Genomic DNA, 27,980 nt, shown 5'->3' on the forward strand with positions numbered 1-27,980 from the left:
GTGGAGAAATGTTTTCCGCCAGAAGTAGCTTTCATTTATTAATCTACAGCCAATGTCAAATGCAGATTGATGACAATGAGATGCTAAAGATGTTAGATGTTAAAGGAAATTGTATGCAAGTTAACAGTGTAACCTTAGTTTGCCCTCACGTGTTTTCCTAAATGTTCCAGCTGATACAGTAATTATCCACTTTGCCAGGGTTTCCAAGAGTAACCACTTGCCACAGGTTTTGTTGTGATTTGCAGCTTCGCTTGTATCTGCATTTCAAAGACCTGCCACCTTTAAGAGATAACTAACCGTCGCACGAGCCCTGTCAATGGCTGTGGCAGTACCATCTCACAACCTGAGTGACAAAGCTTTGCTCTCAGATACTCTGTTATTTAGTCTAATCACAGAGATCTTATGCAGAATCTGAGTCAAACATTTGAGCCATTAGATTCTCTAGTATTAGAAAATAATTACTTCAGTTTCACTGACAGGAGCGGGCAAACAGAATGCTCTCTAAATGGATTTTCACTTGTGCGGGGCAAAATATTATAAAGCTTGATGATTGATGCTGAATTTTCTTGAGTTATGTTACCAGAGATACATTTAGAAGAGAAGAGGCCCAGCACAAGCCAGTGCATTAATGAGCATAAACACTTGATTTATTTAGACTACCTCTTCATGTTGAGCTGTAGCATTTCTTGCACAGTTCTTATCTTTTCAGTACTCCAAACATTCACCAATTTCACAGTTTTCCTCTCAGTCCTCCTCCCCTGTGATTAGTGAATACTTAATGAAGAGAGCCAGCGTGGGATGGTGAGCTAAACTAGGTTCACCTCATCCGAGGAAGAAGTGTCCCTGCATCTTCATACCTCATATAGTCACATACATAAACATAGACACCATTTTTTTTCTAAACATATGTGAACGAGCAAACACTTAAACCTCTTTTGAAAAGAACCTTGAATTTAAAAGATGATTTTGTTGTACAAATATGAAACATAATATTGATATATTTTTGAGATCAGTTTTGCAACTACCGCACCTGAAAATTCATAAATTCATAAAAATGAACACCTTCAATGGGTGAAAGGTAGAATCTGCCACGCATAAAGCTTTCTTGCTTCAACCCATGACATCTAGGGTCTGGTGTTCTCTTTGCTATTAAAATATTTGTTTGATTGTGATCCCAATGCACTTTATATTGTTAGGTAAAGACCCTAGAATAACACAGGAAAAGTAGAAATCCACAAAAAACAAGGCCAATTTCTCCAGGACTGGCTGAACAAGAACCCCCAAAAAATGCATCACGTGATCTGCAGGTAAGTCATGCAACCGCTCATCAAAGAGCATGTGTCTACAATCAGAAAGACACAGCAGACATTTGACCTTCATGCCAGCAAGAAGCCTTTGCTGACCAAAAAGAGCACAAGAGGAAAACAAACGTTTTTAGTCTATGAGCGAGCCATATGTGGACTGAAAAGACAAACACAGGACCCCTGGACATGTTTGGCACAGTTTTTCAGAGAAATACCATATACTAACTCTGAATCATGGTTGTGGATATGTTAGGGTTTTGGGTGGCTTTGCTGCCTTGGGGACAGGGCAGCTTATAGTCACTGATTCAGCGATTAATTCTGCATCATATCAAAAAGTGCTTCAAGATAATGTGAAGCCATCTGTCCAAGAGTAGAAGTTGGACAGGAAATGGAGCTTTTAGTGTGATAATAATCCTTAGCACTGCAGCAGATCCATTAAGGAATGAATCAAAATGAAAAAATAAAGGGTTATGGAATGGCCCAGGCGAGAAAAAAAACTGATTTGAATCCATGTGAAATGTTGCTGGGGAATATCTGAAATTGGCAAGAAAATCATCAAATATAGTGCAAATGAAAGGATTTTGCATGGTGGAGTCGCCAGAAATTTCAGCAGGCCGATGTCAGAGACTGGTGGACAATTATGCAAAATACCTACAAGAAGTTATTTCAGCTTAAAGAGGGGCAGTACTAGCTACTGTGGCCAAGGATATACCTACTTTTTCCTCAAAAGAATATTCTATCTAGCAATATTTTTTCTTGAATAAATATTTGAAATGTCAAAGACACAGTGTGAAATGCTTACTTGTACAAATATGTCAGAAAAAGACAACAATTGCCATGGCGTATATTTGCACATGACTTTGTGCCAAGTAAACACCTAAACATACATGCAGATGTCATGTAGGTTATGACACCCTGCAGTTAAAGTTAATGCGTGAAAATATATCTGCAGCAGTATCAGTCAAAAGTTGCTGTTATGTATAGTTAAATGCATTCTGTGAATTAGCCTGATCCCATTAGATTTGACCTTCCATGATGTCTGCGGCAGATGTAAATCTATAGTTAAAGTTGAAGAACACAAGTTTTTGACAGTCTCACTCACCCTGAGGACTAACAAGTATTAATTACATGTCCATTACTCAGAAATGACCATAAATGCATAGTACGTTGCAGCTGACAAGGTGTTTATGAGTCTTTGTGGGAATGTCTAATTAAGTGCTGGTCTTCTAGCTCTTAGTCCTCTACCCTTAGACTGACTGTAGTCGGGCAGTGGCCCCTATAGGCTACCATTTGTAAAACAAAGCTGGTGTTGCTCTGCAAAGCCGTACTGTACTTTTCAGTTAATGTGGTGTTTGGGGGGGGGCTGAGAAGTCAGACTCCCTTTTGCAGTGCACCATTGAATACAAATAGGTCTCCGTAAACTGCGCTAGAAATGAGTGACTCAGAGAAACATGCTGCGGGTCATGTGTGAAGACACTGTCACGCGCTGGCACTCTCGCGCACGCATGGAGACACATATTCACAGGCGTATAATGAGGCAGGCGTGCACATAGGCGCACCCGTTTACAGACAGGGGGAAGACTCGCACACATATTTAACTGATCTAGCATACCCCCTCCAGCTGCTCCTGTCGGAACCAGTCTTGACTAATGACCACCTATTTGATCGTTTTACTTCGTCCCAGCCTTTAACCCTTGCAGTAATGCAGTCATACTTGTCCTCGGATCGTGGGAGGTGAGTGTTGTTGTGACTGTGGTTGGCAGAGGGGATTGAGGGGGGGCGCTCTGCTCTGCTCGGCGCAGGACGCAGAAGATAGTCGCTCTCCAAGGTGCTGAAAGTCGGAGCGCTCCCTCGTCAGTCTCGCCTGCTGATGATGAACGTGACCTCGGCCACAAATTCAAAAAATGACTGGCTTCAGCCGCGAATGGGTCGATTTTTTATACTGTTTAACTTCTACCCATGTGGATTTTTTATTTTCCGCACAACTGCTGGATGTATACACACATGTGCAACAAGACTGGCTGCTGCTTTCTAATATTCACCTCCATCGTGGGGAAATACTGAATTGACTCCGGATTCTCAGGGAACGCTATAGAGGATTTCTCGAGCAGTTTCTTTTTTAGTCTCTCTTTCTCTGTCTGTAACGCATGCAGTTGGACTTGAACTGCGATATTGTCTCGAAAAGGTGAGTCCAATGAGGATAATCATGAAGAAGACCTACTTTTACGCGGATGTCTTTTTCTCTGCAAGGGGGAAAAGGGGAGCAAACCTCCAAAAGGCTGTTGTATAGTTGCTTTTAAGCACATCATCACGACAAGAGGGCGGATTACAGTATCTCGTGGAGACTGGTGATTTCACCCTGTGGATAGAGTGAAGTTTCCAATAGGCAAGGCGACTATTTGTAATCTGTCTCCGCTCTCTGTATTGGGGATCCTACCTTCACACTTAGTGGATATCAGTCTTATTCAAAGCGGTGAGTGAGTTAGAGCTGTCGCTTAAACGCATCATAGAGATATTTATCTTCAGCTATATATTCACCAACTGTCTGGATTGTCGATGTGTGTGTTTCCCCTTCCAAACGGTTGACGCATTCTGGGTTAAATCATTGCGCATTTCTCAATATTTGCATGTATCTGCATGGAACATGGTTAATATAATAAGAGGTGGTTACAAGAAACCCAGAGACGGAGAAGTCATTACTATCATTACTGGCCTGGGGGAGAATTGAAAGCGTTAATGCTACCTGTTGTCTCTGAAGCCTCTCATAAAGTTTCAAATTGTAATATCTGATTCGGTTTTATTTAATGGGGAGAAGACGACCGTGGGGAGCTCACTCCACCCACTTTAGACAATCAGTGTTATAACCCTTCCCTCTGTTGATGGTCGTAGCTGTTGCTGTGATTTTGAAAGAGGAGAATAATTTGCATCTAATGCACCACCACCACCACACTAACGCATATAGACTGCATGCTTCTTATGTTAGCAAATGTATTTCTATTTGTTTTCACCATCCGTGGCTTTAGCTTTATGTGTAAGATATTTTCTTTTGTGACAGAGCAATGATAAAGAATTCCGAATGATCTCTATTGAAACATTGGTGCTGCATATGTGCACCGTAAATAAAAGATACCCATACACAGGCCTAAGCCAAACAAAAAAGAGAAAAAAAAGGGGGGAAAGTATTTAAAAGGTGATTTTGGTTTGTAAGGATGTGCAAACCAGCAGCTGGGGAGTCATCATCCATCATGTCCTCTTCTATTTTTTCCACTGCAGCTCATTTCCTTACGTGATGGTGGTGATAATGAAGCCCTGGACAGATCCGGTGAGGATACAGAGAGGCTAAGGATGACATCCACACAGCCGTTTTGAACGTGGATGTCAATGCCGCGGCAAAGGATGGGCCTTCTCCTCTTGACTGCCTTCGTCCCCCTGTTGGCCCTGAGCGCTGTGTCACCGGCCACAGTGGGTAACCCCGAGGATTACGCCGCAGACGAGGCGGAGCGGACCGTCGGTGAGAACATTGTGTTTGATGACTACCGGGGCAAGGGATGCGTGGATGACAGCGGCTTCGTCTACAAACTCGGGGAACGTTTCTATCCGGGACACTCGAACTGCCCGTGCGTGTGCACAGAGGACGGGCCTGTGTGCGACCAACCCGAGTGCCCGAAACTGCATCCAAAGTGCACCAAAGTGGAACACAATGGATGCTGCCCTGAGTGCAAAGAGGTGAAAAACTTTTGCGAGTACCGAGGGAAAACCTATAAAATTCTGGAAGAATTCAAGGTAAGCAATGAGTTAGAAGATTATAATTCAGCCTTTAAAAAAAAACATCTGTTTACCAGAATCCACTAGAAAAACTCTAGCACTGAACATGAATATTCCACCAACAATCACCACTCTGCGTCTTATGTATCTTTATTAAAAACTAACTGATGCTCAAGACTCTAATCCATCTTTCCAGTTCATTTGGTGAAACACAATCAAGTCACACGCAAGTGTAGATGTTATTAAAAACAAAACAGGTCTGTGACAATCATATGCATTCACAGCAACACCTCTATGGTCATGGTAAACTGACAAGTCACTTCAAACATAATGTAAAAAGCACCATGTCTCATATTTTCTTTCCTTTTTAGCCTGTTAACTTGTTGACAGCAATCATCTTTGATCACATTTACTGATGAAAATAACAAAACGTAACACAGCAGTGGTGCAGATGTGATCTGGTGGGGCTGTTAGGGTTCGAATTAGTGAGGCTTTGTATTTGGGTTTAGATCAGTCCTTGGCATAATGTGAAAGTAAGCTCAAAATGTGTTTATTGGCCAAGGGCACCAAGATGGCTGCCACCCAGAGTGATATCATCCTTCTGCCTGCTTCATCAACTGAACATTCATCCAGCATTACCAAACTGACAGATGCTATAACAGTATTTTAATACTGTGATTTGTGGACACTGAGTCATCACTGGCAGCTCCAGCTTCCCTGTGTCTGTTGAAAAAAAAGGTTTCTACCTATCAGACCAGTGTCTCAGTGGTTGTTACAGAGCATGACAGTACTGCCTGATTATAAATGACACTGGGAGCATGACACCTACAGTCTGTGTTTAAATTGTTGCTGCCCATGAGGAAACCTCCTCATTCACATTTCTCACAACTGGATTGAGGCAGTAAGTGACTGAAATATAATATGACATGTCATAGCCAAAACAAGGGTATAGCTCTGTGGTTAATCATAGCATTTGTTCATGTCTGTGCAAATGTATCAGCTACCAGTTAAGATAAGTGCATCCATTGCGGTTGTCAGACAAATGCCTCCAATGGTAAACTGAATTTTTGCGGGCTCCACTTCAGTGACATAAATTAGCTTTTGAATGATGCAATCGATCAAAAATTCCATTTTTTTTTTTTGTCGCTTTACATAATAGCTGTAAATTTATCCCATTATGGAGTTACCAGTTACACAGTAGAAACTAATGTTAGAGGTATGTTCTCATCATCATCAGTAACATGAAAAAGTTTCTCTCGATTTTGTGAACATCTGCCGAAGATGTAAAAGAAGACCAAACTAGATAGGCTATTTATTATAACAGATGTACTTGGAAGATAATTCCTGCAGTAAGATTCTTTTTTTCAAAACCAACTACCACCATTTGCAGATCAAAAAATCAGAAGACATTAGAAGAAAAAGCCTGCAATAGCTCCTTAGACAAGGATTCGTGTATTCAGATAGGATTTATGACCCCAGCAAATATCTGTTTGACCGGGCCACAGCTGGGGAAACACAAGTTGTTGGTTACCCTTTTAAAGACACATAAAAGGTACTCAAGAGCTAAATGAATAATTGAAAATAGCCTTTCAAAAGCTCAAAAACATCTTCAAAGCTAACTTTGTCAGTTGTAGTTTGCAGGAGTGGGTGGACTACATGTGTGTGTGTGTGTGTGTGTGCTTATACAGTCCAATAAGTCTGACTATTTCTCATAAGGTTTCCTTTGCAGGGTTAAAAAAATATTGATCTTATGCTGTCAAATACGCAGTGAAATGCACAATATCTATCTATCATTAAAACTGTTTTCTAAGATGAAGACTGCATTTGAAAAATGTAAAATATCACACAAAATTAATTTTGTGCATAGCTTTAATTATGCTTTTTGGTAACTTAAAGGAAGTGAATCCAGGTGTGCACACAACATAGAATATCACATTATGAAGTGTTTACATCTATAATAGCTCTGTAGGTCTGTTTTAGGTATTTGACCCGGTTAAGTACCAGATGATCATCTTTTTGTATTTACAGCAACTTCTAGTGAATATAGTCACTACGGTATATTTCCTTTTGTCTTCCTTTTTTGCTTGCTGTCCAAAACTCCAAGACAACAGGAGGTGTTTTAGTGTAGTTTTATAACAGCTTCAAGGTAAAACAAACAAAGCTTCCTGTAATGTCAGAACATTTTGCATAAGAAAAAAATTAACATGCCACTTGAACGGAAAGAAAAAAAAACTGAAGCATACACGGGGCTAAAGAGTGAGTTAAGCAAAGCAGGTGTGTAGACAGGCCATCATAATTAACTTTTCTGCTACAGTTTCTCTGGAAATGCATTTTTTTTTTGGGAGGAGGGGGGGTAAATCACAAGAAATCAAACAGCACAAGGAGGGAAAATAGTGTGCTAATGTTTATTCATCAGTTTTTAATGTAAAACCTTTTAGCGGCTGTGGGATTCATCTGCATTATCAAGTAGAGGTGCAAAGAGGCATTGCATTGGAGTTTATGCCTTTGTTCAGAACTGTTACAATACATCTCTATTAGGTGCCATTCTGTCAACAAATCTGTCAACAATATTGATATACAAATATCCATTCAAAGATTTTAAATATTCAGGTGTTCTCTCGCCATTGTAAACAGAATGACATTAAGATTTCAAATGTTAAAATAAAAAAAAATGATACTGAAAAAATTGAAAAATGTTTTGCATTAGTAGGCAACAACAGCTCTTGGTGGCATGAAAGTGACATAGTGTTCCCATTAGCAAGGGGTGTGAGAGATTAGCCCATTTGAAACCCATGTACTTAATCTGCAATGATTGGTGTGTTTGCACGTCAGACACAATCAAGCTCCTGCAGCCCCACAGATTTCTGTGATTTTGTAAGGGCTACTTTAAGGGCAAAAGCTTCGCAGTCTCATGTAACATTGATCTATCAATAGTGCATTGAGGAGCAAGAGAAGGGAAGGACATTTCAACATTACTTCAAGGTGAAGAACAAAATCATTTGTTTTTATAGATTGTCTCAGTAGAAATTGCACTATGGTTCATAATGATCATCTTTTTTTAAAAACAATCCATGCCCACACAAGTAGCAGTGTCTTAGTCCAAATTGTGAAAGTTGAGTTTCTTCAGTGAAGACATGAAAGCCTCAGAACCCCGCAGTGTTAAAGGAAATCAAAGGCCGTCAGTGTCTGATATGCAGACCCCTGTTTAAAGATGCCGACAGGTTAACCTTTGGTTTGGGCTTTGTTGGCATTTCATTTGAGGTGATTGTGTTGCATTGTGTAGAGGTGTGCATTTATATTCAGTAGCAGATGATGGAGAAGAGAAGAGAGAAGAGTCAGTATTTTGGGAAAATAACAAGAGAGATGTGGGCTGTTTAGAGCTTCTGGGAAACGGGGATGTCTGGCTATGAAGAACTGTTTTTGGCATCCACCAACACTTCATATTTCCACTTTCCTTATGCTGAAAACCTCATTATACTGTAGGCTGATCATTAAGTATATTGCACCTAATGTATGCAATCATGATCATGCAAGTAGTATTGGGCATTCCTTCAACACAAAGCAGCTGACTCCAGCGAAATGTCAGCCTGTCATTTGTGAATCTAATGCTGGCATAACTCGTGCATCAGCAAATTGACAAATAGGTCCAAACTACATTTCCCACTACAGCTCATCCACTTAAAAGTTTTTGCTTGTAGCAACAAAGAATTTAATACTAATACTGTTGATTCAGCTTTAAATTCTTTGTAAAAGTAGATGCAGTAATTTCCAATATCTTGTTTTATTGCCATGTGAGTGAGTCATGCCACTCAACCATAGTAGGTGTTTCACCTACAGGGTTTTCCATCTGATGAGGAAGGGACCAGTCCACCCAGCATGGCTGCCGGTGTGCCTCTGGCCTCAGCGCAGCTGCAATCAAGAACCAGGAGGTATAGGGTGAGTTCAGATCCCAGATCTTCAGGCTAGTGCTGGGATGTGAACTCAGATGTGAAGAATCCCATCCATGCTTCTTATGACCACCCTCCCCCCTAGGGAAGGGATGCAGATTTGACAAAGGTGGGAGGGCTCTAATATGTTCAGTAACAAAGGTACACACAGTGCAAATCAGCCATCAGATCTTGAATAAGTTCTCATTTGAAGGCAAACAATTTTAATTTGTGACTAATAGCCTTAATGCTTGAGTTCTGCTCACCTTTCACTTAATCCGCATGAGACAAGTACTATTCAGTGGAGTGCAATTAAGCCCTGTACCAGATTTAAATGTTGAGGAAATCTCGTAAATGAATTACTCCAATCAATGTAAATCAAACACTGTGGTTGGATTTTTTTCATGTCTCTGTTTTTGGTAACTTTTATTTATTATATCTGTACTTTTCTATCACTGCAGTGATGTGGCGAAGTCACAGAAGTATTCTGTGAAAACATGTCTGCAGACAATTATAATAATTTGTTTACAATTGTACACACACACACACACACACACAGACTGAGCTGCCCACACAACCACAGTAAGTTGTTGTGTTTTTAACATACCTATGTGAGAAAACATCCACAAAAGCTGTTAAAATTATTGCTCAAATTGATTTTCTTATCCAATTTGCTGGAGGCAACAATAGTCGCAATTAGGGGAAAAAAATTATTAAGTGCAAACAATTTGACCGCAGAGAATGTCAAACACATTTTTATGGTTTTAACATATTTGCACTTGCAGAATTGATGTGCAAGTGTTAGTACTGCATGTTTTCCATCCTCATCCTCAAGTCCTTTCTGTCTATTCTCTGTGTTATTTGACCACTGGTAAAACATTGTTTTGACTTGAACAACAGAGCATGCAGTTTGACTGTCAACTCATTCCTGTCACTGCTTTTAACAGCATGAGTATATTTCCTGTGACCCTGTCGTCCAGTCTCAGAGTATTTTGCATTGCCATTTTGCCCTGCTGAAGGTTACCTGACTATTCATTGCTTCCCTGCCCTGTCTATGTTTGTCTCAGTGTGCGAATGAAAAGCATGGCAATCGATTGACTCTAATAGCCAGCCAGAAAGATGGGGACAACAGGCGTCTTTTCTTCACTAAAACATCTGGCAGCAAGTCTAAATTCGGTACTAGTGCTCCATTTTCTTTTGTAAGTCTGGGCTTAGGCATGACTGATCCTCTTCACGGTAGACCTCACACAAAAGGACGCATTGAAAGCACCAGGCATGGCTGAATACATTGAAGGATTCTCAGCAATGTGTCAAAGGTGCATGAAGAAGTTTTCTTTTCCAATTGCATTTTTAATATACTTTTTCCCGTAAAGCATCTGAACTAGCAGGCTGCATTACAGGCCGATCTGGCAGATTAACCTACAGAGAAATACCACTTTTAAATTAATTTATTTTAAAGGTCAGTTGTGATAGTGAATAAAAACTGCTGTCTCTCATAGCCACAATCTCCAATCTGTACTTTAATACAACTTGTTACATCTAGAAACACCTAGGGATTAAATACATGCACATATATTATAGTAAGAACTCAGTTTCCTCTTCTGTGTCAGTTTTTGGATGATTTCTTGTTCAAAAATATTTATTCGCATTCGTGTCGCATTTGTACCTACCCACTCATGTTATCCATTGTTTTTATTATACATGATTTCATGCAAGTTTCTGTCTGAATGGATTTCAAGTAGCTCCTCTACAGAATCTACTCTGGTATCTGTACCAACTGAGCTTTTTCAGCAATTAAGAATGAGTCCACTTTTATTTCTGCCTGCTCAAGCTCTGCTGCATTCTGGTTGCAGTTCCTCCCATCTTATCAGTGATGTTAAAGGAGGAGAAAACAATGGCATTTATCAGGACTCCTGCTTGTAACTTCCACTTTCATTTTAGCATATCATGCAACAACCACCCACATTGACCTGAGAGACAAATTATGTGAAAGACATTGTTGGAAAAAGTAGATAAAGTTTTTATGTGCCACAGTGGAAACACATTCCTACACTCTTCTGTGGAGCTGTTGAATCCACTTTTCAGGCTCACAGCTTCACTTCAGGATTAGCTAGTGCTACAATCAAGTCTATAACTGTGAAACATAAGGTTCTCCCCAGGGTTTATCCCTAAAGCTTTATTGTTTCGTTGTGAAAATGTATCATATTACGTTATATCTAAATTGATTATCTAAATGGATCTGTTCTCATTGTAAAATGCACAATTAGATTCATATGTTTTGTTTTGGTTAAGATTGGATTTGGGGGGTTTTTTTGGTCAATGATAATGAAAAAAAATCTATCAGTTAAGATTTGGTTTTTCATACTTGGATAAAAAATCATTTACAGTCTGTGACTGCAAAAATGTTGCATTTCCTCCCTTGAGATGTCCTGCCTGGCCTTTGCTGCTTGTTCTTGGTTCTTTCTCCCTCCAGGTTTGTCTTCAGTAACTGAAAGGCATGCTCTATTAGGTTGGGATCAGGTGACAGGCTTTGCCGTTGAAGAATACCCCATTTCTTTGAGAAAGCTCCTAGGCTGTCTGTGGAGGATGTTTTAGGTCAAAAGCCAAATGCTGCTAAAAATGTTCTATTTGTTTTGTAGCATTTGGCTGAATCTGAGCAGAAAGTAAAGCCCTGTTAACTTCAAGATTCATCCTACTATCAGTACTTCTATCAGCAGTCACATCATCAATAAACAGTAGTGGCCCGGTTCTGGTGGCAGCCATAGATGTGCATACGATGCTATAACTTTACTTCTACCAGATAAAGTGGTATGGTACTGCTGTTTCTCATCCTTGTGCATACTTTTCTATTCCTATCATTCCGGTAAAAGTTAATCTTGACTTCATCCAGAGACCTTTTTTTTGTCAGAAATGTGAAGGCTCTGTTAGAAGTGTCCAAGACACAGACTAATCTGGCCTTCATGTTCTTTACACCACATTGTAAACCTAGAATATTAATGTGTCTCTTGAAGTTTTAGACAACGATGCACCTACCTGCCTGATAGTGTTCTTGCTTGGCCAAATGTTGTAAAGGATTTTTCCTTAACAAAAAAAAGTGGACTTTGGTGCTGTTGAGCTGGTCAGTGCATTCCTTCATTTTAAGAATTTCAGAGCATGGCCACATCTAAAGATTTTGATCTGTCTAATAAGTAGAGGTCGGTGGATTGATGCAATATCAATAGTATTGGTATTGGATTGATGTTTGTTTCTAAACTCTAAGCTCAGCAGATTTTTTTTTTTTTTTTTTTTTGGAAATGAAAAATATGCCTCAAACATGCACTATGAAAAATGCCTGAACATTTTTGTGTTGACTGTCACATCTATTTCATTTATAGCCTGTGGCACATTTAAACAACAGAAGATGACCTAAAGTGCTTTAGAGACTAGCACATTTAAATTCCAGCTCTCTGAAAAAACCCAGTTTAAAAACACTTGAAATACTGAAAAGTTGGGATTTTTTTTTGTTGTATTAACTAATTATTGTGGCAAGTAATCCCAATCATAGTAATCACAAATTTGTACAGAATATGCAAATTATTGATGATTCATTTTATAAATCATGATACACTGCTCTCCTCTACATAAGGCGCCTTTGCAGGTCAAAAACATCAGTATTAGTATTCTTAGCTGCAATACTAGCCCAATTTACTTGGTATCAGATCAATACCAAAATTTCCAGTATCGCACAACACTACTAATAGGCTTATTTTGGTTTTTCAGTCTAATGATGACCTTTACTTCTATTGGCATCTCTTTGCATGTCATATTGAGAATTCCAGTGGATAGATGCAAGTTTAACACTCAGAACAAACTCTTTAATCGGCTTAACTTGTCATGGAATAACGAGGGAACAGGCTTCACCTGGACTTGAAACTGCTTGTCCATCAACTGATTCAATACTTTTGCACCTGGGGGACTACAGTGGGGGAAATATGTTTTGATGCTGTGCTGAATTTGTAAATTCCCTCACTTACAAAGAAAGGAACAGCCTATTTTACACAGTAGTTTCATTTTAATGGAGAGACAGAATATTGTCTAGAAAAAAACATAAAAGTTATGAACTGATTTGCATGTCATTACTTGAAAGTACTTGAAGTAATTGATCCCCTAAACCCAGCCAGAATTTTGGCTCACAGATTGCCTGTGATCCCATAGATTACAGTCAATCAGGCAGTTTATCAGTTACAGATACTACTGATCTCAATACTTTATGTGTATAAAGCACATTGCAAGTTGTCCACAGAATCACTTAATTTTCTATCCACACAACAAATTTCTTTCAATCTAACATCTCCACCACTGTGAGCAAGACCAAAGAGCTGCCAAAGGATCTCAGGGACAAAACTGTAGACCAGAACAAGGTTAGCATGAAATACAAAACCATCTGCGAGAAGCTTGATGAGAAGGTGACAACTGCTGGTGCAGTTATTTGGAAATGGAAGAAATGTAAAATGGCCAACATCTGGAGCTTGTGCAAGATCTCGGCTCCTGGGGTGAGGATAATCATGAGAAAGGTGATGGATCAGGCCAACACAGTAGGAGCTTCTTCATGATTTGAAGGCAGTTAGGACCACAGTAGCCAAGAACTCCATTGGTAACACACTGGTCCCATTGCTCAAGAAGGCACTTTTTTGTGTTTGCCAGTGAACATTTAAATGATTAAGAGAAGGCTTGGGAGAAAGTGCTGTGGTCAGATAAAACCAAAATCTAGCTATCTGGCATCAACTCGATCCACCGTGTTTGGAGGAAGAGAAATGCTGAGTATAAAGAAAAGAAGACCATCCCCATACAGACATTATGGGCCTTTGGGCCTGTTTTTCTGCTAAGGATACAGGATGACTTAAACATATTGAGGGACTAATGGACAAAATCATGGACCATGACTCAAAACATACAAGGCACACAAGGCTACAAAAGAGTGTCTAAGGAAGAAGTGCATCAGATTCATGGAGTCTCCAGACCTCAGTCCTATTTAAAATCTGTGGTGAGTGAACCTGGTGACCAAGTACAAGAGATGTCTTACCCCTGTGCTTGCCAGGGAAGGTTTATCCATCAAGTACTAAGTCATGTACTGTTTGGAGATTAAGCACTAATTTCACTCAATGACCTGGAAATCATTTTATAACCTCTTTTGTTTTTTTTCTGCATTATTGGTTAATATTCTGTCTCTCCATTAAAATGAAATCACCATAAACTCATTGAATTAAAGTAAGAAAATCTGCGCTTCAGTTGCATCCAGATATAAAATCCGCACTAGTGCTTTACAGAGGCAAAGTTAGAATAATGGTGTCGGTGTCCAAATAAATATGAACACAACTGCATACTGTACGCAAAGCAAGTAATTTACATAATTAATGACTTCAATGAGTGTCAGATTAAGAGCATTCTTTTGTATGGCACTTAAATTGAGTTATAAAATCACTAAAACATGATAATGTCATAGTTTTCATTTTAGTAACCAAAATATTTATTTGAGCAAGAGAGAATTTTACTTCCTCATATAATGTATATCATCATATTTTACTTTTTGTTTGTTTGTTTGTTTCTTTTCACTGGAATTCTACTCAAACAATTTTTATCCTGCGTGTTGTCTCTGGGTACTTGGAGACACAGTTCTGCATGTTAATTAGTGATTCTAAATATACTGTAGCTGTGGATGTGAACATAAATGGTTGTCTGCATCTCTTTGTTAGCTTTGTAATGGACTGTTTATTGTGCTCCTCACCCAGTGTCAGCTGGCAAAGGCTCGAGTCATCAGGAGCCCTAGTTAGATAAACATTTTGAAACAAAGGATGGATAGATATCATGTCAGCTGGATTCTGTAGGCCTCATTAAATTTCAGTATGCGATGGTGCAAAGCTATATATTCACACAGGACAGCACAATGCCATGATGTATAAATAGATGCAAAACACTATAATATGGTGATATTTTTTTCAAGATCTAAACACTTTTGGCAGTACACTATAGCTGAGTACATCTGCAGAAGCGCTGCCATGTTCCTGTTTTTATATTTACTCTGTATTTTGAATGTGGTTCTGTGCCCACAAACTTGAGCATCAGTTTGGTTTTATATGCCAGATATGTCAGAAGTTTAGATCTTTGCTTGATGTCTTGGGACTTTCTTTCAAAAGCATCCCATCATTTATTTTTAGTCTGATCATTTGAGCTAGTTTGATAAGTTTATTCAAGGGGTTTTAACATTTTCTGGGCCATGTTTATGCGCCACATCCACGCATAATATTCATTTGGAATATTCTCTTCTAAACATTGTAATAAACCCATGGAATGTAGTTCATTATTGCAAACGAATCTCGCTTTAATATCCCCAATGAAACATATTACCCAATATAATCTTGATTTAACCTAAGCTTCTTCTGTTGCCAGTGTTTTTGCATTTTTATTCAAGTCGTAAATGTGATGGACTACAGAGCTACATCGGCGTTAAATATTTAATCAGTCTTCTCATAGTAATATGTTAGAGATAAAGACTTTGTTATTTGTCATGATTTACAGCTTTATTCTTATATTGCAAATGCATATAAGAAATTAGTGATGATTTTCATCTACATTCATCAGAATTACAGCATATGTAATGCAAAGTTATCAGATGTTCTATCGTGAGGAGAGAAAGTTTAATAAGAGGAAGTAACATTTTAGATTTATTTATTTTGCATTGATTCAGAGAACTTTTTCTACATGGTCTTGGGAATACCTACAATCAGTAACTGTGGGGAAACTGTATTTATTTTGCACAGTTTCCCCTATATCTCTTAATGTGCATGCTGACTCCCATAAACTTCAATAAAAACAAAAGGAGTTTTGACACTTTGATTATGTGTCACTTAATGCGATCTGCCCAGAAGAGATGGTAAAAGTAACACATATACATCTTGAAATACCTTAGCCCTTTCACCTGTCTCTGCACAAAAACAAACTGTGGAGCCGCTGTTGTCGTGGCTATAAATCCATATATTTTGGGAACAAATGCAGCTCAGATATTTGATGACACAGTTCCAAAGTACTGCATTAATCATTTAAAGAAATCAGAAAAAAATGAATGACTTAAGCGCAGGCATGAACTGGTTAGCTTAGCATACTATAAAAAATGGAAATTTGTCCATCCAAAGAAAATAAAACGTACCTATTATATTAGCCTACACTGTAAATTTTCCATTGTATAGAGACATAAGCAAACCCACACCAGTGGGAAAAACGATGTATAAATAGACAGCTGTGGATCTCCTTTTTTTTAATGCATGAAAGTTAATTATATTTGCTGGAAAAAAGAAAAAAAAATATTGCAAGTTGGAATGCAACACTTGACCAACAGGGTGAAGACCCATGAATTAATCATTTAAAAGCTGCCACCACAGAGTCCACAGGGAATTCTGTGGTAGCAAATTAAAGGATGAGGGTGTAACTGATATGTTATGAATTAAAATTATTGACTGCTGCAATAAGTGAAGTTTTATCCTTTAAATGAATAAATCATGAAGATTAGGATCATAATGTGAAGCTTATTGTTTATATTGCACTGGCTGCTGTCCACATAGATCAGCTTTCCCACCAAAAAGGTTAAGACCGCAAAAGGGGTTATCAAATATGAAATATTATTACTGTCTAAGCCCGACACCAAACTGCTGATACAGCAGTGCAGAGACACACTCAAAGGCTGTTTACTATGATGAGCAAAAAGAAAATCTAATATGATGAACAGCTGACCTTTTGTGATTTAGAAACAGTTTGTATTTTTCCACTCCATGAAATTGCATTACAGTTCATTTTCCGGTCAAGAGACTTTGTAAAGATAGAGTCAAGTATGAGGCAGCTGCACAGGGAGCTGCATATTAGCTACTGATTTACATGTTGCAGAGGTGGTGAGATAAGTCTCTGAACTGTTTCCTGAGGCAGGCCACAGCAGAATGCAGCAAACATTAAATATCATGAACATTACCTTATAGACTCCCTTAGTTATTTCTAGAGATTTTGTTGTAAGCCAGCAGTAGTATAGGCTGTTTTTGTTAAGGCAAAAGTACCCTAATAAAACTGGGGATGTGAATAATTTATTAACCTGTGTCTTTGTTTATCACAACACATTTTTTTCATGCATCTGAAACTATTAAGAATGTGCATATGAGAAAAACACAAGCATGCATGGACATGCACACACACATACACACAAGGTGAAAGCTACTGAGTCATCTAACCCAGATTCCCTGTCTCTTTCCTCCTCTGCCCACAGCCGTCACCCTGTGAGTGGTGCCGCTGCGAACCAAATAATGAAGTGCATTGTGTGGTGTCCGATTGCGCCGTCCCAGAGTGTGTCAACCCTGTGTACGAGCCAGAGCAATGCTGCCCCATCTGTAAAAACGGTAAACACTCATCTCCTCTGGAAGTCAATTCAGATTCCTTAGAAGTCATTAAATTTTCATTAAACCAATGACAGCAAGTTTATCGGTGGTATCACCATTTGATGGCCGTGCCTTTAGATCAGGATGAGGATGTAATTGATGTTTTATGAATTAAAATTATTACCTTGGGCCCGTTGGACACTAATGAGCAGTACTAGTTTTAATTATAAATGACACACTAAGCAGAGTAAACATTAGCCCATTGATTAAAGGGATGGTAGGAGGGACTAATGGGTCCTCAGAGAGCCTTTTATTTCCCAGTGCCCTGGAGCCCTTGTCACACGCAACCAATCCCTAAATTAGAATTATAGGATTCCAATGGTTCATTGACTATTTACAAGGCGAGGTGAGAGATTTCCCTTTGCCAGCACCAGTCCTGAGGGACAGATGGAGCTTTATGAGTAAAGTACAGTAAGTGCACTTTTGCAGTGTGAACCTGGCGTAATATCAAATTCAAAGTCTAAACTTGACGTTGCATTCACTAAACAAAATGTTTTTGCATTCTTGTTGAACTTAAATGACAAACTAATGAAAAAAGAAAGTGTATATATATATATATATATATATATATATATATATATATTTAACTGCTGCTTACCTACAGGTTAAAAGTAAAGGGAATAACTTAGTTGGAGGCAGTTGCTAAATGCCCGCAGTGGCACAACTACAAACATTTTCTTCCTTGTATTTTTTATTTCTCACCATTGCTTGTTTTCTTCTGTTTCAACACATAAACACACATAGAGTGACACACACACACACACACACACACACACACACACACACACACACACACACACACACACAGTAACAAGGCTACAGAAGCTGCTAGGAGAGAACTAATCCAGGCTGACAGGACACAGTGACACCCTTGGCATTTCAGTGGTAGGCCTGCTGTTTCTAGGTTACCCAAGGGTTCCTCGTCAGGCTCTGGTACCAGATAAATCTTTACGGGAGTGGATAGCTGAGGGCTGCGAAGAGAGGACAATGAACGAATGCTATTTAGCTCTCATTTTTGGCCAAGGGACAATGAAAAGCAGACACCCAAATCTCCTCAGTTCAGTTACATATAGTCAGAGAGACAGATATTTGTGTTTTTCTTTACCCGTTACAGGTTTTAGTTTTAAATAAAAATACAGTTATAGAAATCATTGCACTTCAAACAGGGGCAAAAATTGTGCAACTAGGATGTGCAGTTAGGTTCATCACAGTGGAATTTATTGAAGTGAAGTGCAAACTTTCAGCCTTAATTCAAGGGATTTTACATAAGTAAAATAACTGGTTAGGAATTACAGCCATTTTAATACATAATCAACCCCCCATTTTTAGAGGCTCAAAATTAATTGGACAATTCACTAACCAGCAGTTTCATGGCCAGGTGAGTCCTGCCCCCTTGTTACTTCATGGCAGTTAAAGAATACTTATTATCTGAAGCTGATTTAAAGCATTTGATTTTAATTGTTTAGCTTTTCCCCACTATATTTAAATACGAGCCCCAAAGAAATATCAGTACAATTGAAGGAGGCTAACATTAGGATGAAAAACCAAAATAAACCTATCAGAGAAAGACAGAGATAGAAAGAGCAAAACCGTTAGGAGGGTCCAAATCACCAATCTGATAAATTATTACACATAAATGAACTCACTGGCCAGCTCAGCAACACCAAAAAGCCTGAAAGACCACAGAAGACATTTGTAGTGTATGATCACACAATTATTTATGTGGTTAAGAAAGAACAACACAACACAAGATCATTGTCAAGGTGTACAAGTTTAACTTTAACTTAAAATTATCGCAAGATAATGATCTGAAGCCGACCACATCATCTGTCAAACGTGGTGGGGGGCAATGTTAATTATCCAAAGCAAACTGCAAAAGCGATCCAATCGTTTTCTCAAAGCAAAGAAATCTGGTATTTTATCAGTCACGTGATCACAATCCAATAGCCCATGTTATACAGTTGTTAAATGCATAACTGAAAGAGACCTATAAACAAGTAGCATCTAAAAGTATTTGAGGTAAAAGTCAACAGCACAAAAAACCCCACAGCACATAACATCAAATGCACAGACTCTATATCTTTATGTGGTTGGCATTTAAATCTAGCTTTAAGCAGGGAGCTCTACAGGTCATCATAGTTCAACTGTAATCTGGTTTACCAAAGGTCGTATGTGATCATCATCTCTTTTACTTTGTAGCGCTGCTTGCTGACTTAGAATGCAAATTATATTTAAAGGATGCGTGAAGTAAATATCAGTGAGACTAAACTGTGATGATATGAGCCCATTCACAGCAACAGTTTGAACTCTCAGTTAGACATACTTTGAAGCAGCAGTAAGCAGAAAGCAGCATATTTAATAAGATGTTGACATCATCAGAATATATAATGTGCTGGGTCATAGAAGCAGGTCCTGACCTCATCTGATAGACATATTATCCCAGCTGAAGCCACTTAGCTGTAACATGGGTCACTTTTAAGTTTAGATCAACAAGCCAGCTTTGTTTTAATTGAGTAGTTATTATAATTAGATAGTTGCTATGCTTATGGCTGTATGAAGTTCTAGGTATAATGTTTATCATCTATACAAGTTAGACTGGATGACAACCAGTCGTTGTGTAAACAAATGCTAATTACCACTAAAGACAAAGTACATCTGAGAACAATAGGTCATATGAACAGGACTAAAGCATGACTGCTGTGCCTGGAAGGCATTATTGTCTTCCAGCAAGCCATATAATTGTAAGCTGACTAATGGCTCTAGGATTTTGGACAGACAGGTCATGTTGACTGTAGGCGGGGCTGAATCCGATTACCTTGAAAGTTCCTTGGTTACTAAATACAGATCCCGTGGAATTGTAATAATATTAAATTGATCCACTGGAATATCACAAAAACATGATGTGACTCCAAAATGAAAAACTGGAAACACTGCACCTTTTTCTCTTTAAACATAAAGAATCAGTGTTAATAAAATGCATTTTGCAAGTTCAGCATTTGCTGTCAAATTACACTCCCTTTAGAAACATGTCTACAATATCCAGCTTTTTGTTGTGTTATTTATTTATTTATTTATTTATCTTTATTGCTGCTCTCTTTTTTCTTTAATCCAAACATTATGTAGAGGGCTTTGGTCTTATAATACAAAAAGGATTTTATCTTTTTTATATAGGTTTACTTTATTGTGGCATAAATGATTAGGAGAGGCATAATTATAATATTTTATGAATGCAAAAAATACTAAATAATTCTCTTCTTAACAATCTAACAGTGTGAGATTTATATGGGAACCGCTTTAATCTCTATAAAAACAATCTTCTTACTGAACAAGCAAAACTCTCCAGGTAAATGCTAGTGTAAGTATACTACAGTAGCTTGTCATGGTAAAGCTTTGGGTTAACTTTGTGTATAAAACCTGCACATCCTGCTAAAATACTTTAAAGGGAAGAAAGTCACAGAAAGCGCAGTGAGAACATTTTCTTTAAACTGTACTCAAATGCTTGAAAGTACTTGAAAACTCTCTGTTATCTATCAACTTGTTTACATTCACCACTTTTTACCTCCCTCAGAGATTTAGAAGGTAAATGGAAATTAATACTGAACAGATATACATTTGAAAGGTTTATTTAAATTAATAATGTAATTACAATGTAACACTAAGGTTACATAAAAAACAAACCATCTCAACAGTCTCTGAAAATGAGTAATGCTTATTTCAGAGATTACAAGACAACTGCATTTAATTAAATGGCTTTTTACAATTCTTAATACAATTTTGTGCCTAAAATGAGCTGCCTAAATTACTAGTTTGAGCTCTGATTGTATCTCCATACACCTCATTTACAATTCCAGCTCAGGTAAAAGGTCCAGATTAACTTATTCTAGTGAAAGAAAGGTTTTAGGGTTGCTTTGTAAACAGAATTGTGCAGCGATGACCTAATTGCCAGTGGCTAAAATGTTACTGAGGAATATTTGACTCATTTAGTCCAATTAGTCACTGACTTAGTGAGTTTAAATGGAGCTATATGTGCGTACACAGTGAAAAACAAGATTAATCACCCATGTTCCAGTGTCTTAACTATATTTCAGACTTTAAAAAAAGCAACTTTGAACTAAACTGATATGACCTTGATAACTGGATGTCTTTCAGCTCACAAATCAGCGAATCAGTGCTTATGGTTGCCAAACTTTTGTCAGAGCTTTCTATTATTAGGCTGTAGCTTTTCAGCTTGGCATCTTTTTGGTGTTCCTTCCTGAAAACACAAGCAGAGAGGAAGAGGCAGCACAATAGAATAGTAGGCCAGTGGCAGTGCTCATTTCTGAGCTCCGCATTCATTGAGCCCATCTGATTCAGCTCTAATCTTTATCATGAATTATATAGGCTACTGTAAATTAATCATGGAATATGTAATTATGTAATTCTCAAAAAGAAATGAGTAGTATCCTGAAAATGGCTAATGGTTCCTCAGTATAACAAGATTAAACCAACTACAGATCTGCCACTCCTTATCTGTCAGAATGCCATCATTGTGGTCTTTTAACAGACATATCATAGAGGAGCAGTGCCATGGAGCTGGATACGGTTCAGGAACATATTCGCTTTGACATATTCTCTGAACAAGCTGCAGTTTACATTGTAATCCTTAGGCAGTAGTCAGAGAAAGTATGATGTGCTGAGACAGTTTTGACACAGGACAAACATTTTCTGACTTCACCAGATTTTATTGGCCACGAATTGATCACATGCTCGGACGAGTGACCGCACGCCCTTCACATGGTGACAGGAAGCTCAGACTGTGTCCTTGCGTCTCCCTATCTATCGGGCTATAAACAATCACACTTGGCAGCAGCACGGGTCACCCTCCTCCCTCATCAACCTCTGCCGAGTTTGTCCCGTGACCTGTGCCAGCTGTCCAGAGGCAGATCGTTGCGAGTTGAGACTTAGCAAGTGCTCTCTACGTCTAAGATCAGATCCCATGCTCTTTTCCTTTTTTTTTTCTTTTTCTTTCTTTCTTTTTTAAAAATAGAGCATAGGACCCATCTATGCTAAGGCAAAGGATGGGGGTAGCAGGTAGCCAGCAGCTCCCTTTGTCAATGTCACATGGAAATTTATGGCTTCCTGCATCTTTTATTTCTCGTACAAGCACTACCTGGAATTAAACCTAATTCCTTCGATGCATAAAGCAAGAATTTGTAAAATATTGGGAGTTGTCCCTCTGTAGACCATTCCAGCATTTTTACCCTTGATTTAAGGTTAAACTCATGCTCTTGAAGATTTAAAAAGTCAGTGTTCCCTGTGCCATGCTGCGAGTCAGCGTGACGTTTTAAATATTTAACCACAATCCTGATCTTTAGCTAACCTTAATCTAATGCCCTGAGTTACTTTTCCATAAAGCATTAACAAGCCTTTTTTTCAAGAATGGAAAACAGAGGTGTTACTAATAATATTACCGATGGCCACATTGTTCCTGAAAGCCGTGACAGTGAGACGATGAGCCAGCATGCACAAATGCAGGACCTTGAAATTGAAGCTGATAAATGAAATTCACTCTTTATTTATTTTATTACTGATACCTGTGCTTGTGTGTTAAAATGTAGGTGTGAAAAAGGCTCAAATTGTGTGACAAGTGAGAAATTCTACAGTGTACCAGAAATGTACCTGTGATCTTTAGGTTGACTATCTTGACACATTTACATTGCTATCATTAAGCTACCAGACCCTAAATCATATTCACGGGACACCAAGATGTTTCGTGAATATCAGGCGTGAAAGCTACTGTGTCTTCAAGAGTTATGGGACATATGAGTTTTTATGACTGCTCGTAGAGGAGTCTTGAATCTGGCAGGTTTTACCGAGCCGAACACTGAGAGCGATCCAAAGTCACCGTCACACCAATTGAGCTGCTGATTGCTTCATTTTAAATGATTAAAACTAGGATGAACTCATAGCACCTTCTGGCTCTCCTGTCTGTAGAGGTAGAGAAAGAGATGCACTACCTCCAATATCTCTGAGGCAAAGAGAAAAACAAATTAGATGTAATAATTTCAGGTGGTAATACAGATAAATCTTACAAATGTAATACCGTTCTTTGGCGTCCTGGAAAACAGATCCTAAAATTTACCCAGGATAATCTGTCTATCTGGTGAGATTATTAGAAACGCCGATGTAAGGTGTTCTAGTCGTACACAGCACGTTTTAGAATTAAAGGAATCCTATCAACATCCACGCAAGTAAATCCTACAGTGTTTAACGGATAAATCAGATGTCAAAATTAATCTGAGTTCTTTATTGGTTTGACAGTCAGCGTGTGTGAATGCGTGGAATGAAGCTGTGTAAGGAATTGCTAAGGAGTTCTGTGGCCTTTTCATACAGACCGAAGTGATTAACACCATCCTCCCTACTGCCTCTAAAAGCAGCTTTCTCTCTCTTCCTCTGTCTCTCTGTACTCCAGCCTCTCTGTACTGCCAAGCCAGCGCCTGGCAGGCTTCTCTGCTTGCGGCGCATTAGGATGCAAAGCGCTCCATGTCGAGGGAGAAGGAGAGACTAACAAAAGCGCTTTAGTGTTGCAAAAACAAGCCCATCGGTGCATGCCCGTGAAAAGATCTGTACGTCTGCTCTGACTCCCCTAACTCCCTGCAGCTCTCTGCATCACTCCACCACCCCACTGCAAAGAGAAGCTCTCAGGAGAGACACATCCATTTCTTGTCGTTCTCATTCCCTCTTCTTCTGTCTCTCTCTTCCCTTCCTTTCCTTCCCTCCCTTCCCATGCGGCAGGTCCAAATTGCTTTGCTGGAACGACGATCATCCCGGCTGGAATTGAAGTAAAGGTGGACGACTGCACCATCTGCCGCTGCCACAACGGAGACTGGTGGAAGCCGGCGCAGTGCTTGCGGCGAGAATGCCTCAACGGCCAGTCATTGTCATAGACGGACTCCTACGGGGATGGTAGATAAGCTCAGGCAAGGCTCTGCCTACTGTGCCATTTTGTATGATTGACAGGGCAGGAGCACAATTCCTATAAATCCTGAGACAGCAAACAGTAGGATCGAAGAGGTGATCTCGCAGGCTTCACACAAATGTAGCCAGCGAGAAGAAGATGGAACTTGTCTCAGTTGTTTCCACACTCCGGTTTTAATGGTCCTATATATTTTCAGAAGTTGACTTGCTTGACTTGCTGCTCTCACACACACACACAAAAAAAAGTTTCTTAGCTCCCTGAACTCTTTCCTAACCATCGGCAATGTTGAATTGCTCAAATTGATTTCTGTACGTATGTCATCAGCTTGTTGTGCGTGCCAGTCACAATCACACAGGTGTTCCAGCAGAACAAACCGTAAGCACACTTAGCAGCGCTTCTTTTGGCATACAAGGATTAGCACTGATGAAAACACGGCAAAGATGTGCTTGAGTTACACGACTTCACTCTAAGAGCTTGTTTACAAGATGTGCATCACACATAAATGTCTGCCTCTTCATGAGACTTTATCGCTGCGGCAGGAGCTCGCTCCTAACATACATGATGCAACGTGCAACTGTCATATACCATTAACAGCTATGGAACCTCAAAGGCTGACTTTATTGATCAACACACCATGGTTTTGAGTCATGTCTCACAGGCAGGATAGGTTTGTACCACCTGGAGCTGTGGGGGAATGAAATGTAGTTTTTCAAAGAAGAAAAAGAAAAAAAAAACCCTGCATCTCAGAGAAGAGCCATGCTGCATCAACCTCCCCCCCCTCCCCTCCCCTCCCCCCAAAAAAACAACAACTTTGGGCAACCCTTTCCAATTCAATTGGCTTTATTGTTTTCTCTCAGAGGTCCATATCCTCCAAAATATTCCCACTAAGTAACTGCTTGAACTTGTTATCAAAGCCATTTGCGAGCCAGTAGCAGCCTGCTTTAATTTTCCTTAATCAAGGAGTATTCTGTGATAAATCATCCAGCTGGGTGCTTGGCGCTGCTGCAGCCTGCATGCTGGGCACATCCAGTGAGAACCAAGAGACAAAAGGCGGGAACGTGCATATGTCTAAGTGTTTTTAAGCAGCATTCACGAGCATATTGTTCATTTGAGTATGCACAAGCGCGCCATTCATAAACAAACTCGGGCATAGCATGATACACACAGTTAAATTATATCGCTCGTTTAGCTCATGTAATCCATTTTCAGTTCCTACTCTTCTCGATATGTTGAAATGGCTCAGGCGGTGCGGTGGAGCCACAGCCATGGCGATAACATAAAGACAAGCTAATGTATTGCTTTGACATTTTTTTTCATATCAGAGTGGTCCTCAAGCAGTCCAGTCTGAAAGAAGAAAAACAAAAAGCACCCAAGCAGTGCCCAACACACGATGTTTTTGAAACGATAAATACAAGTCATTAATTCAAAGGTGAATTTCCGTAAGCTAATGCCATTCATCACTAGAATTTTTTCCATTTCCAGAAAATCCGTTCCCGTTAACCTTTTAGACCCTATTCCTGGGCGGTGATGGATGAGCTGCTTAATAGCAGCTCCCAGCACTCTGTAATGAGACAGAAATGAACATAGGATAAAGACCAATGACTAAAGAGGTGCATTGCCTTAAAAGGAACTAAAACTAATTTTAGAGGAATCTCATAGTCTGCAGAGTTGCTGGTTGCAGCATATGGGTGATGAAGAAATCTCAGAGTCGGAAGATCTGCAAGGCTCAGTCTTAGGTGGAACAAAGGAGCTTGGTTCATTTTTATCAGCAAGTTACAGTGATGTAGTATGTTTCAGACGACCTAATCTATCTGGTCTGAGGTCTGAAGGCTCATAAAACAAAAATGACATGAATGGTTTATCAGTCACAGCCTCAGTGCTCCACACATTTTAGAATTATTAAACGAGCTTCATTCATCTTAATTAAGTTAAATGCCACATCATTTTTCAGCCTATACATGCATCCCCCCAAAAATGAGAGTTGCTCGGATATTTTGGGTCGCAAGAAAGACTAAAGTGAACGTGCCAGCTGACAAGGCTCAAAGGCATTGCTGCCACCACAGATGCCTTATTGCTACTGTTCCAGATAAGATTCACAAAGCATGGCCTTTGGCATCATACAGTATGAACAGCCGACTGCTTCAAGTGCTACTTTGTTTCACTTCTGTGTGCAGTGGTTACTGCTCTGTTTTACCCCAAACTATTTATTGTCTTATCCTACGACATTCCAGAAACAGTGAGCAGGGTGAATAAAAGAACAAGGACGAGTGCAGTTCAATCACAGCTAAAAGTGCAGAACTGAACCCAGAGATGGCTCTAAAAATATACCGTCACTTGATAGTGGTAAAAAGAGAAGCTCAAGGAAGAAACTAAAGAAGGAACTTGATCTCTGTAGAAAAGTGACATTGTAAGTCATTGTACTGGTTGTTCTAATACGGATTCCTCCAATGCTTCTTATCAAACTAAACTGGGTGAGCAGCGGCTGCTCATTTTTATGATGTTTCAAGCTGCTTTCATCACCTGAGTTTGAAAGTTGGAACAAAGAGAGTGAAAGGGTTGTCAACAAAAAGCTGAAAAGTTAAAAGGTGTGATCCAGAGTGCTAGTGAAAAGAGGGCATGGGAGATATGACATCAAATAGAAAATCATGCATTCGAAGTTGGTCGTAAAGTTAAAGAAAAACCGTGAAAGAATTTAGTTTCACTGCACCAGAGCTCACAAGCAGAAATGTGCTAGCGCATACTTTACATTTTAAATAACAAGCAAGATGGATTTGAAACCACACAGATCATCCCAAAATCTTGCCTATGTTGTCATTTGAAAGAATAGGCTGTCTGCTAAAAACACAAAGTGGTACTGTGGCACACATCCACTCTACACTGCACGTGAGAGTGGCATCCCAGGCAAACCAGACGAAATTACATTTCCCCTTCCAAACACATGAAGCTGCAAGGTTTCCAGGACAGATTAGCTGCACACTGTCTTTCTTCATCTCCTGCCAAGAAACTTGAGTCGCTATGTATGTCTGTGAAGGTTTATTCAAATGACCCCAATGTCTCCTCCCTCTTGTCATTAAAACCCACAGGCTTGTACATGGGCATTTTTGTAAAGGTGCATCATTTGCTTTTTTCCATGAGACACCGACTTACTGTAGCTGGAAACAATGAAAGATTGTTTTATCTATTATTTTTTTCCCCATTTGTAATTTTTTTTCAGCAACAAAACTGTTACATGAAGTGTGCCTGAAAAACAACACAAAGTATCGGTAGAGAAAGAGAGAAACACTGTTATTATACAATCAACTGTATTCTTTTTTTGGTGCACCGAGGGTCTGTTCACGTGGGGCTCAAATATGGGATAGTACAATTTCTATAACAAATTGTAATTTTATGTTTAAATAAAGTTGATTGTATGTGAATTCATGCTCACTCGGGTTCACCCTAAACTGCAAAGCAAAGAGTCCAGTTTTCAAAAAGTCAAACAACCCTTGGTGCTCCACATGTTGTACATATGTAAATATCTTCAAACATAATTAATGTGTTTCCTGAAATCTGAGGTGGAGTTAAAAAAAAAAAA

The 27,980-nt window shown here is 39.2% G+C and overlaps 1 protein-coding gene across 3 annotated transcripts; it reads left to right on the top strand.

The window, feature by feature from the left end:
* Nucleotides 1-2,698: 2,698 nt before the first annotated feature.
* On the top strand, nucleotides 2,699-27,980 carry vwc2l (von Willebrand factor C domain containing 2 like). Of its 3 annotated transcripts, none has more exons than XM_040027867.1 (5): nucleotides 2,699-3,777; nucleotides 4,578-5,087; nucleotides 8,907-9,005; nucleotides 17,280-17,409; nucleotides 24,223-27,980. In XM_040027867.1, the coding sequence occupies exons 2-5, from the start codon at nucleotides 4,680-4,682 to the stop codon at nucleotides 24,372-24,374; spliced, it is 789 nt and encodes a 262-aa protein (XP_039883801.1). In that variant the 5' UTR covers nucleotides 2,699-3,777; nucleotides 4,578-4,679; the 3' UTR covers nucleotides 24,375-27,980. The 3 variants fall into 3 exon arrangements, with proteins under 3 accessions (XP_039883801.1, XP_039883802.1, XP_039883803.1); XM_040027868.1 differs by having other exon boundaries at nucleotides 2,699-3,489; XM_040027869.1 differs by lacking the exon at nucleotides 8,907-9,005 and having other exon boundaries at nucleotides 2,704-3,777.

This window comes from Simochromis diagramma, unplaced genomic scaffold (genome assembly GCF_900408965.1).
Source record: "Simochromis diagramma unplaced genomic scaffold, fSimDia1.1 OVJJ01000343.1, whole genome shotgun sequence".
NCBI classification, from domain to species: Eukaryota; Metazoa; Chordata; class Actinopteri; order Cichliformes; family Cichlidae; genus Simochromis; species Simochromis diagramma.

Bases quoted from the DNA above. Each gene is read 5' to 3' on its own strand.
- vwc2l (XM_040027867.1), top strand. From the start codon at position 4,680: ATGTCAATGCCGCGGCAAAGGATGGGCCTTCTCCTCTTGACTGCCTTC. The intron at 5,088-8,906 runs GTAAGCAATGAG...TTTCACCTACAG, and splicing joins AAATTCTGGAAGAATTCAAG to GGTTTTCCATCTGATGAGGA. The intron at 17,410-24,222 runs GTAAACACTCAT...CCCATGCGGCAG, and splicing joins CTGCCCCATCTGTAAAAACG to GTCCAAATTGCTTTGCTGGA.